At 43.4% G+C, this 12,674-nt stretch overlaps 1 protein-coding gene across 19 annotated transcripts in view; it reads left to right on the forward strand.

Moving 5' to 3' along the window:
- CADPS2 (calcium dependent secretion activator 2) overlaps window positions 1-12,674 on the forward strand; it is a 699,771-nt gene that overhangs the window by 366,214 nt on the left and 320,883 nt on the right. For all 19 annotated transcript variants that reach the window (XM_077264954.1, XM_077264944.1, XM_077264942.1 and 16 more), the window contains exon 16: window positions 12,266-12,389. In XM_077264954.1, coding sequence (XP_077121069.1) covers window positions 12,266-12,389 — 124 coding nt within the window. The remainder of the gene's footprint in view (window positions 1-12,265; window positions 12,390-12,674) is intronic.

The raw sequence follows: 12,674 nt of genomic DNA on the forward strand, positions 1-12,674 counted from the left end.
TTCCCAGGGATGCTTTGTGCGAAGGACCTTTGTGACGTCACAGTCGCATGAACGCGACGTCATCCCGGGTGATTCACGCAATGCATCCCTGGGAACAGAAGCCACCGTGTGCACCGCTGAGAGGCGGGAGGACTTCGGAGCCCATCGGAAGGTAAGTATATCCATATTTTATCGGTCGTCCATGACAATAACACGGAGAGAGGGGATCCGCACTTCAGGAACAGGAAACCTACAGATACATAAGGGCGGCACCTCTCCCACTCATCAGTTGGTTTCCTGTTCCTGGAGGACAGGATGCCCTACAGATCATCCATGATTATCTGAAGAACCCAGGCCGGCTGTCTGACGCAGGTAGCGAGGGGGTCTCCTACCTCGGTCAGTTCGGGTCCCTGGAAGCGCCACGGTGGGTCCGGGTAGGGCTCCACGACAGTGAGCGGAGCAGATGGAGCAGGCCAGCGATGGAGGTAAGTATTCCCCCCTCCCGAGAGTCCGTCCGGTGTCCTCATGGCTCGCCCTGCGTGCCATCGGCCATTCTGTGTGCGGCGCTTGGCGTGGTCGGGCGGCGACGCTGTACCGGGCCTCCCTGCGCGCTCCTTTTCGGAGCCGGAAGTGACGCGGCAGGGGGTGGGGCCGGGACCGGAAGTTGGACGCCGGCCGGCTTCTGCTGCAGGTGCCGCTATGCTGCGACCGCTTGCAGTAATGGCAGCGGCGGCGGGAGAGCGGCAGGGATACTGGCGGTAACCTGTATGGGGGGCAGAACCTTGGCCACGCCCCTGCCATTTTTCCCGGATCAGGGGGAGACCTATTTAAGGCCACAGTAATGGCTGCAGGGCTGCTTGTGAGCTCATTTTGCACCATGGACGAGCCAGAAGCTCCCGTCGCTCTGCTGGAGGAGCAGGACAGGGCCTCGGAGAGGTCCCACGCAACGCCCCAGGAGAAGACCCGCGGACGCAGTGATCAGCCCAGTCGCAGGACTTCATCCAGACTGAAAGATCCAGTTCGCTCCCCCTGTAATCTGGTACCTACCGCTGCTGCATGGGTAAGGCTAGGTTCACATTGCGTTAGGGCAATCCGTTTAGTGCTAAGCGCTAGCGGATTGCGCTAACGCAATGTCTTTTAAGGGGTCGCATTAAACGTCCCTGCTAGCGCAGATCTCCGATCTGCGAGAGCGGGGAACGGACCTCGGGCAAGCAGCGTCCGAGGCGCGCTACAAAAGAACGGCACATCGCTAGCGCGTGCCGAAAATGACACGCGCTAGCAATGTGCTTAAACATTGCTGGCAATGGGATCGCTAACGGACGCGGTGCACGGCGTTAATTTCACCGTGCAACGCTGTCCGTTAGCGCTCACCCATTAACGCAATGGGAACCTAGCCTAAGAGACCTTCGTGAACGTACCCTCATGCAGTCCTTTCCTATGTTTTTCCTTAGGGGAAAAAAGCGCTGGTAAAGTTAAGAATAAGGAGTGTGCACTATGTGGTTGCCCTTTGCCAGACGCCTACCCTAAGAAACTATGTCAGTCGTGTGTCCGACAGACGGTAGGGTAAAAAGGAATGGGATACATTTTTTAGCGGTGGTAATACTTAAATTACATAGGATCTTTCCGCTCCCATAGGTGGCGGAAGAATCTCCTGATTTTACTTCAGACCTCAGAGAGATCATCAGGAGAGAAGTAAAGCATTCCCTAAGGTCCTTGTCCCACGGGGAGCCATCCAAGAGAAGAAGGGAACCTAGCGTTTCAGACTCAGAACTCGTCTACTGTCCCTAGGAAGGAATATGGTTCGGAAGCCTCCATCTCTTCTGCATCCTCTTCAGAGGAGGATGCTAATCAATTTTGCTTCCCGCTAGACCAGATGGACAGACTGATTAAGTCAGTTAGATCCACCATGGGGGTAGCTGACGAAAAACCAGAACTGCCAGCGCAAGACCTTATGTTCGGTGGTCTAGATCCAAAAAAAAACGGAAGTCATTTCCTCTTAATGATAATGTTCAGAACCTTATCAAAAGGGAGTGGAAAAAGGCGGAAAAAAGGGCTCCCTACCACCGGCCTTTAAACGGAGATATCCCTTTGATGATCCCTTAGTGAGCACGTGGGATAAAGCACCAAAATTGGATGCAGCGGTAGCTAAGGCTTCTAAAAAATCCTCCATTCCCTTCGATGACATGGCTTCTTTAAAAGATCATGTCACGATACCCGGGTAATAATGCTGCAGGGGAAACTGCACCCAGCAGCAACAGAGATAGGTCAGAAACTGGGTAACTAACATTAACACCAATGGGACCTTTCACATGAGACAGAGTGATTAGGTAAAGCAATAGGACCTACGATCATGTGACAGAGTAGGGGGCGGAGCCAGACGCTGGGGAAACAGAAGGGGCAAGCATAAAAGAATAGTGAAACAAGCCAAGGTCTAAGCCAGGAGATAACAAGCTACCAACAGGGAGAGTCAGAGAATAGTCAGAAGCCAAGCCAGGGGTCAGAAATCCAGGAAAGCGAATAAAACAGGTGACAGCAAGACACAAAGCAAGCAGCACACACTTCAGAGGTCAAGCATACAGACTGCAGAAAAACCTATAGCTGACAAGGATACCAGGTTAGGAGCGAGTATAAATAGCCCCCCCATCTTGAAAGAGAGTCTAAGAACATTAACCCTTGAGAGCACCACAGGACAACCTTGTCCTAACCATGACAGATCCTCTTGATAAGAAGGCAGATTCATTTATTAAAGGAACTTGGGAGATGTCGGCTGGTGTTGCTAGACCTGCGGTAGCTGCGACATGCGCAGCCAGATCAATGATGGTCTAGCTGGACCAGCTAGAGTCTAAGCTGGAAGATGGGGCCTCTAGGGAATCCATATTGAAATCCCTGCCGACAATCCAGAATGCGGCTGCTTTTCTCGCTGATGCGTCCGCAGATTCTGCAAGGATGGCAGCTAGAGCTGCAGGGTTATCAAATGCGGCACGCAGAGCCCTGTGGCTAAAGTGTTGGCCCGGTGACATTCAGGCCAGGTCACGTCTTTGCGCTATTCCATGTGAAGGAGAATACCTGTTCGGTCCGGTTCTGGACGAACTGCTGGAGAAGGCCGAAGATGAGAAAAAGAAATTTCCCAGTCTACCGACCACTTCTTATAGGCGTCCTTTCACAGGGAAAAGGTTCTTTCGCAGAAGGCCGGCCAGGGACCAAGGCAGATGGGACGATAAAAAGAAAAGAGGTACTGGATTCATGTTTGGAGGGGGACGTCAAGAACCATCCCGTGAGGTCAAAAAGCCACCGCAATGACTAGTCACCCCGGTGAGAGGTAGACTATCTGCCTTCTACCCGGCCTGGTCAGAAATTTCCAGTAGCAATTGGATTTTGGGAATAATAGCTACAGGTCTACGGCTAGAGTTCTCTTCCATCCCTTATAATTTCTTCAGAGTTACCCCGCTCAGGTCCTCTCTGGCAGAACAGATGGCCCTGGAAACGGAAGTTCATGACCTGCTCAGTAAGAGGGTCCTATCAGAAGTTCCGGAAGGAGAACGGGGTAAAGGATTCTACTCTCTTCTGTTCCTAATACGCAAACCAGACAGCTCCTTCAGAACTATTATCAACCTTAGGGCTCTAAACAAATTTCTGACCATACAACCGTTTAAAATGGAGACTATTAATACCGCAATGAAAATTACTGTTTAAAAATTGCTTCATGGTGGTGTTGGATTTAAAGGACGCCTATTACCATATCCCGATTTATGCAGGGCACCAACGATTCCTGAGGGTAGCGGTCCGGTTAAATGGGGTGGTCAGGCATTTCCAGTATAGGGCACTCCCCTTTGGCATATCGGTTGCCCCCCAGGTATTTACTAAAGTCATGGCTGAGGTCATGGCTCACCTGCATGAATCTGATATTTTGGTAATCCCCTATCTCGACGATCTTCTTATCGTGGGTAAAACAGCGGATCACTGTTTAGAACAATTACAAAAAGTAATGTCTGCCCTGGGGCGACTAGGATAGTTACTAAATGTCAAAAAATCCTGGTTACAGCCCATGAAAGTACAGCATTTTCTAGGCCTCACCTTAGATTCCCAGGTTCAGGAATGCCGTTTGCCTCACGAAAAAATAGATCGCCTGCACCTTCAGGTGCTAAACGCATCCAAAAACCCCACCATGTCCCTCAGGAAAGCGATGTCTCTGTTAGGCTCTCTCTCTTCCTGCATTCCAGCGGTCCGATGGGCCCAGTATCATACAAGGGTACTTCAGGGCGAAGTATTATTGCAACAAAAAATTTTAGGGGGACAACTGGAAAGCCAGCTAACCTTGTCCCGAAACACTAATATATCCCTCGAATGGTGGCTAGACCATAATAACTTGTCCACTGGGGTCCCCTGTGAATATAATGTAACCCGTATAATCACCACAGACGCTAGCCCTTCTGGTTGGATCCAAGGACTCTGGGACCAGATTCAGACGGAAATGTCCTCTAACTTAAAGGAGTTAACGGCAGTGGAACAGGCAGTTAAAAAACTCCTTGTCTTTCTACAGGGCCACCACGTGCGGATTTTCTCCAACAATTGGGTCACCGTGGCATATATCAATCATCAAGGCGGAACCCGTTCCAAACCCCTGATGAACGTAGCAGATCGTCTGTTCCAGCTAGCAGAGCAACACCTTCTCTCGTTGACAGCTCTTCATATAAGAGGAATAGAAAATACTACGGCAGATTTCTTAAGCCGCAACACCTTGAGGCAGGGAGAATGGTCACTAAACGAAGCCATCTTCAACTTCATTGTGGAAAGGTGGGGTCAACCGGAGGTAGATCTTTTCGCCACAAAGGAAAACAGAAAAGTGACACAATTCTGCTCTCTGAACCCCAGAGAAAATCCTCTGTCAGTAGATACCCTCCTCATGGATTGGAATTCAGGCTAGTTTACGCCTTTCCCCCCCTGTCTCTACTTCCTCTGGTGGTGAGGAAAATCAGGAAAGACAAGGTCACAGTTATAGTAATTGCCCCCTTCTGGCCCAGAAGGATGTGGTTTTCATGCCTCAGGACCATGTCAATATCCGACCCATGGGTCTTGCCAGACATCCCAGATCTCCTATCCCAGGGCCCAGTCTACCATCCTCAGGCGGTTGGCCTTCGTCTGACGGCGTGGATTTTGAGCGGTCGCTGTTAAGAGATAGAGGTTTCTCTCCGGGCCTGATTAACACAAATTTATGCCAGGATCTGGAAAAGATTTCTCCAAAACTCGGGGGTAGTAGCTGGTCAATCAACACCAATAGACCAGATTTTGGAGTTTTTGCAAAAGGGGTTGGATATGGGGTTATCCCCAAATACTCTTAAAGTACAGGTTATCAGCCTTGGGGGCCCTCTTCGGCTGCAACATTTCTGAAAATTACTGGGTCAGTAGATTCATCAAGGCAGCAAAACGGTCTAGACAAATGGTAAAGAATAGGGTCATGCCATGGGACTTAAACTTAGTCCTCTCGGCCATGACAGAAGCCCCATTTGAGCCAATTTCTTCAGCTTCTATTAAAGACCTGTCTCTTAAAGTAGCCGTCCTGGTAGCCCTAACGTCAGCTCGTAGGGTAGGCGATATCCAGGCATTATCCAGGCTTCCCCCTTACATGCAACTTAGAGATGATAGAGTGATACTTTCACCTGATCCAGCATATCTTCCTAAAGTAGTGTCCAGATTCCATAGAACACAGGAGATAGTTCTTCCATCTTTCCTCCCTAATCCTACTAATGATAAAGAAAGGAAACTACACACTTTAGATGTAAGAAGATGTATACTAGAGTATCTTGCAGTAACTGATCCTTGGAAGATAGATAACGCCCTATTCGTATCCTATCAGCGTAGCAGGAAAGGTCATAGAGCGTCAAAATCTACACTAGCTAGGTGGATCAGGGAGGCTATTTCGCTGGCATTTGTCTCAAAGGGCAAGCCGGCACCTAAAGGTCTTAGAGCGCATTCCACCAGAGCCATGGCTACCTCGTGGGCGGAGAGGTTAGAAGTGTTGATCGACCAAATATGTAAGGCTGCTACTTGGTCTTCTCCAAACACATTCTATAACCATTATAGATTAAACCTGGGTGCTTCCTCTGACCTCTCTTTTGGTGTAAGGGTGCTGCAAGCTGTAGTCCCTCCCTAGTCAGTTTACTCTCTGTAATTCTCTCCGTGGTGCTGTCATGGACGACCAATAAAATCTTAGTTACTCACCGGTTAACGGTGTTTTTCGGAGTGCATGACAGCACCCGTACATACCCTCCCATCTTCTTAAGTTCTGGGTGTACACCTCTTCCTTTTTTTTGTATAGTTCACTCGTGGTGAATAGTTAGCAGTAGTATTGTTGTATATAAATTATGCTGTTAACCTTGGTAGTCCTCTTGTGCTCTGTGAACCAACTGATGCGTGGGAGAGATGCCGCCCTTATGTATCTGTAGGTTTCCTGTTCCTGAAGGGCGGATCCCCTCTCTCCGTGGTGCTGTCATGGACTCCGAAAAACACCGTTAACCAGTGAGTAACTAAGACACTTTTTATTTTTATTCTTTTTTTTACAGAAATATGGTTCCCAATGGCCTGGAGGAGAGTCTCCTCTCCACCAGACTCTGGTATCATCTGCACATGAAACGCTCACTTTACGCATGGTGGGCATAGCGACATGCGTAAAGTGAGCATTTCAATGAAATCCTATGGCTGTGGAATCGCCACGATTCCGCAGAAATAATGAACATGCTGTGGATTTTACCGCTATGCGATTCCCGCAGCGGGAAAATCCGCAGCATGGGCACAGCATCTGCAAAATTCCATAGGATTGCATGGAAATGCGGTTTTTAAGCATTTTTATGCTTTTCCACTGCTGCAAGAAATGCGGCAGAAACGCATAAAAAACGCAACGTGGGCACACAGCCTTAATCTCCCCCTTTCCCAATTTTAAATGAAAGAAATAAAATAAATAGTAAACATATTTGGAATCATGGTGTCCACAAATGTCCAGTCTAGCAAAGTACAAGATTTAAAACATACAATGAATGGCAAAAACAGAAGAAAATCAAAACGACAGGATTGCCATATTTGTCAGCACAGTACCCTCCTAAAATGCAAAATATTAATTTCTTGTATGTACCACAAAATTATATCAATAAAAATATCAATTTGGAATATAAAAGCAAGCCCTCACACAGCTCCATCGATGGAAAAATAAAAATTACAAGTCTCAGAAAATGACACAAGCCAAAGTTTTCGTTTTATGCATTTCTGATTTTTTCCCACTGCTAACATATAATTAAAGAAATACAAGTTTGGTATCACACAACGTAAAAACAAAACCTGAAAAACAGTGTAGAATTGCATTTCACCCCGCTTGGAATTTTTTTCCCATTTTTCATTATTGACACAGTAAAATTGAATGGTGTGATTCAAAATTACAACTTGTCTCGCAAACAATATGCAATCTACAGCTTATAATGACTGAAAAATAAAAATGTATGGTCTTGGAAGAAGGGGAGGGGAAATCGAAAGGGTAAAAGTGAAAATTCTGGCCCCATAGAGTTAAGCTCATACACATGAACATGAGTTATGTTCATGTGTATGTATTTGCATCCTAAATGAGACTTAAAATGGTTGTAAATTCTAAGAATCACTATATATTTTTGTTCCCTAAAATTCGAAAAAGAAGCTTTAACTTCCAGAGGGAGCACACTGGTCAGAACTACTAGTTTTATTGCAATACGTGTATTGACATTGACGATCATAAAGTTGTTCCTACCATTAACATTAATGTTTTACTTTTTTGGCCTTCTTGACATTTCCTCACAAAACATAAATTTTTGCCTTTTTGATTACACTAGATACACTTTTAGAAGGTGCAGCATTGTGATCCTATAAACGCGACTGTCTTGAGGGAGTAGAGACTCAACTTTTCTTCCCACTTCCTCAACCAGACTCTTTTCATTTTATTTATTTAATTTGTTCACTTATTTCACTTGTGGTGTTCCTTTTTTTCTTTCCTCCTCTGTGACATTTATTTAGCATCTGTGTGTAATAACCTTTTGTTTCTTGCACACCTTATATAACATTTTTTAAAGAGGTTGTACCTAGTTTGAAAGTTATTCCCTAACCAAATTATATTCATAGAATGGAAAAATGCCTTGTATACGAGTTCATTGTAGGGTTATTACCACAATCACATTTTTCAAAAATTACACTAATTGTATGCTTAATATAGAGACTAAGTCCCACATATTTTTTTTTTTAATGTACCTTTTTTATTTTTATTTCTATCTACCCCTTTGTGCACCCAGGTTTACATGGCTGATTGGGTGGTCCTATTTCTATCTGCTAAAACTATTTTCATAGCAGCCCTTGCTTCTCCTCATGCTGTAGTCCCATACCCCTTTCCTGTATACTTCTGGCCTCAACTGTTTAGAACTCACTTTTATGCTTCAGTGTACTGTCTGCTCCTGTACAGTACCCTTCCTGACCTTTTTTCTGTTATCTACATCATTATAGCTACCTGTGTGGTTTAACATATTTAGCTGGTTTCTTTCAGAGTCCCACTCTCCTGCAGTCTTCCACAATGGATCTTGTAATTAACAGATCAGTAATTTATAAATAGAGTATCTGCAAATGCTGTTCTATTGATGCATATGGCAAAGGATTATCTTCTGTCATATGCATCAACAAAGCAGAATTTGCAGTTTCACATCACTCAACTCTGTGCAGCAGGCAACAGACATTTTAACTCCTCTCAGACCCTTTATATACAGCCCTGTCCTATAATATATCACTCTGTTGTGCCCCTCTATACACAACCCATATGGCAGTACAGTACATCACTTCGCTTATCCCTGACCTGCAGTATATCAAACATTTTTGGCCTATTTATAAACAGCACCATCTTCAGTATATATATCTTCAGTATATCTCTCCATCTTGCTGTATATCTCCTTTCTCAATATATAGCACCATTCTGGAGTATATAATTTTTTTTCAACCTCTCTATATAGACCCCCATCTGCAGTACATCACTTCTCTCAGTCCCTCTATACACATCCCCATACTGAAGTATATCACTCCTCTCATACCCTCTGTGTACAGCTTCATCCTGCAGTATATATTCCTTTCACCCCCATTCTGTGTTGTATCCGCCTTACAACCTATACTTCCACATACTGCAGCATATTCGTTCTCTCAGCACCATAATATACAGCCTCATCCTGCAGTATACCCTTCTTTCAGCCCCTCTATATACAGCCCTATCTTGCAGTATATCCCTCCTCTGAGACAATCGATATTCAGCCCCATATTGCAATACATCTTCTTTTCAGCCTCTCTATATATACAGCTACATCCTGCAGTATACCACTTCTCTGCTACTTCTTCATAGCCCCATTATGCAGTACTTTGCTCCTCTTAGTAACCAGCACACAGTCACAGCACTGCCTTTGAGTATAAGCTTCACACTGTAATGAAAGAGGTTCTGCCCCTTCCCATTACATCATCATTACAGGAGCAGAGCTATGCACGCAGGAAGCCAGCTGAGATGTGTAAATCAGGGCAGTTTTAAAACCGTTATATTGGCATAAAGGACATTATTATAACACCAAATTGTGATCTTGGGAACAACTCTTGATCCAGTGTAGGGGTTCATGCTCTCGGGTTGCCACTTAGATACAAGTGGCACAGGGTTTTATATCAAAACAGCATTCAGTTTATTGTCTATCATACACTTTACAGCTCCAAAGCGAAAACTGCCTTCCTTCAGTATCAATAAATTAAGGTACATAAACATTACTTTTCTTCAGGCAGAATGAATGAGCATAAATGTAGCAGCCTCAGCAACCTCGGTATTCCCAGCAGCAGCTCACACTTGTATTCAATGTGTTCACCAAACAAACACCTCTCTGTTTGGCTCCAGTGCCCCTTTCTTTAACTAAAACTTGTCCTGCAAAAAAACAAGCCATAATAAAATAAAGAAATGTTATAGCTCTTAGAAGAAAGGGGGTGGGGAGAGAGGTCAAAATCAAAAATTTGTTGCAATGGAAATTAAAATTGTTAGAGATCGCTTACAAGGCCATCGATTCTATCATGCGAGCGAATTGGGCCAATTATGCTAATGTCACTCAGCACAAACTCTGTCAGAGATTGAGCCGTGTTACTTTAGTCTCTCTTGCATGAGAGAATTGTATCATTGGTGTGGGAAGACAGAGAACTTAATTTATCTATCTTATCTATTCTCTGTGTACGCTTTAATCGGACTGCACTTGGATGATATATGACGTTTCACACGCATAGACTTGTATGGCTGTGCGTGATCCGATTATTGAATGCACCCACTGTATGCTATGATTGTTTTCTCATACTGCATTTACAAGAGAAAAAATAATGCAGATCTGCACTGCCCCTCATAGTATAACATTGGACCAATTGCTATCCGATATAGCATGAGTTTTATATACAATGATCTACATACTATAGAAAAGTTACTAGAATTACTTAAACAATGCCGTGTGTTCACTAAGAAAAAGACAACTCTCATTGTTTTAAAATATAGTTTTCAACACAATTACATTTTTTAAGATGCAGTGCATAGATAATGAGTTTTTATGTGAAAGATGTTGTTCTTTAAACTACCTATTCAGTAATTCTGAACAGCAATTACGGTGTATGAGTACACGACCAGATATACATTGCATAATTAAATTAACATCTTTTATATGAGCAGTTGCAAATATATGATTAACAATTCATTTTTTTAAACTATTATTTATATTCTAATGAAAACTCAGAAATATTTGAAAAGAACATTCTATTTTAAATTATTTTTTGGTTCTATATATGGTAGGCTTACTTTGAAAATCCATGTTAGAATGTATGTATGTAAAATCCTTTTTGAAAGTTTATTCAATCCTCACCCACTTAGCATGCCTGACCGCTCCTTAGTGTCCTTGCAGCTGCTGAGATCTCACTGCTCACTACAAGCTGTCGCTGTCCATCCAGCTGGTTGAGTGAGGACTGAATACACCTGGATTCATGAATTCTCTTACTCTTTAGCTGGAGTCATAAAATGTTTATTTTACTATCAGAATTATACAGCCTTTCTGCTAACTATTTTCAGTGTACGTATATCATCCTCCTCATTAGGGTCTCAGATTAATGTATTGAATTGTATCCTAAAATCTGGGGACAGATCCACCTTAAATGTTACATAATGCTGCCATTTCACATCTGAACTAGGAATAATGATAATATAATATATTAATTATGGTTAAGTCACTTAATGCGCGAATGTGATCTAACCATTGGAAGTGAATATAACACTGACATTTTCTAACTATATCATTGAATATATTCATGGCTTTAACTGGCCGTCACCTTCCAACAAATGTGTGCCCTCAGTCTGTTACCTGTAAAAAAAAAACAAAAAAAAAAAAAAAAAAAAAAACATTGAACTCTACTTCATGTCATTTGGTATAGCTTCGTTTCATCCATTGATTTTTGTTGATCGGCCGCAGCGATGACATCTCATTAATGTAGTAATTTTTTAAAAAGTTGCAATTGATAAATGAGCCACAAAAATCAAGAAAGCAAAAACCACAGCCACAATGATAACATAGTGATGGCAAACATATCAAATAAAATTCTAAACATCAAAGACTGGCTTAAAGGGGTTGTTGCCTTTCAATTAAATTTCTCCCCTAGCTGCTGCTTGCAATAAAAAAAGCAAAAAACTGGGGCTCACCTTCCCCTGGTCCACTGTCGAGTCTTGACCGCTGTTCCCGGTGTCTATCACTGGGTAAGGTGCTGACGTCACCCTGACAGCAGTGCAGCTAGTCACTTGAGCTCTGCCGCACTAACGGGGTGTCAGCGTGTAGATAGAACAACACTGTTCAGAGGCTGAAATCATTGACTAGCTATTGCAGTGTTGACGAGATGTAAGCGCTGCAGCCAATCGCTGAGAACAACGGTGGTGAAGGCAAGTACAGTTGTAAAGAAAACTGCAGCCAGGGGAGAAATTTAGTTGGAAGTGAACAACACCTTTTAAACACCAAAAACTAGACAAAAACAGGCATCAATCCAATATTGATTCTGGACCTCTGTCTGCATTGAAGTTGGAATATATCTTCTACCGTAGAAAAACATGTAAGGCTGCAGTGACTCAGCACACATAGTACATTACTTTGTATTTCACCTGCTAATCTCATTAAGTAAAATGTACAACAGAAATCGGCTCAAAATAATCATGTGAGAAATACTTAACTTTTTTTTTTTTTTAATTACTTAGGTTTTAATGAAAGACATTGCGACTCCCATCCCTGCTGATGAAGTTAAGAAAGTTGTAAGAAGGTGTCTTGAGAAAGCTGCTTTGATCAATTATACCAGACTTACAGAATATGCCAAAATTGAAGGTTTGTAAGTCCATATACTGTGTATCAGTAAGAACAGTTCCTGGGGACTCAGACCCATGTATTACATGGTCAACCATCAAATATTATTCCTTTCTCCATGTTTTAAAGGCCAATTTGTCAGACATAGCATAGAGCAAAAGTGGCAGAGCAGATCAAGAGGTTTGTGGAGAACGAATAAAGGATAACTGTCGTTATAATTTTTATTTCATAAATCAATAGTTCACATAAGAATAAGCAACTTTGTAATATATCAGATCAGAGAAATCTGATTCTTTCTCCTGGACT

The sequence above is a fragment of the Ranitomeya variabilis genome, chromosome 5 (assembly GCF_051348905.1).
Source record: "Ranitomeya variabilis isolate aRanVar5 chromosome 5, aRanVar5.hap1, whole genome shotgun sequence".
Classification (NCBI taxonomy): Eukaryota; Metazoa; Chordata; class Amphibia; order Anura; family Dendrobatidae; genus Ranitomeya; species Ranitomeya variabilis.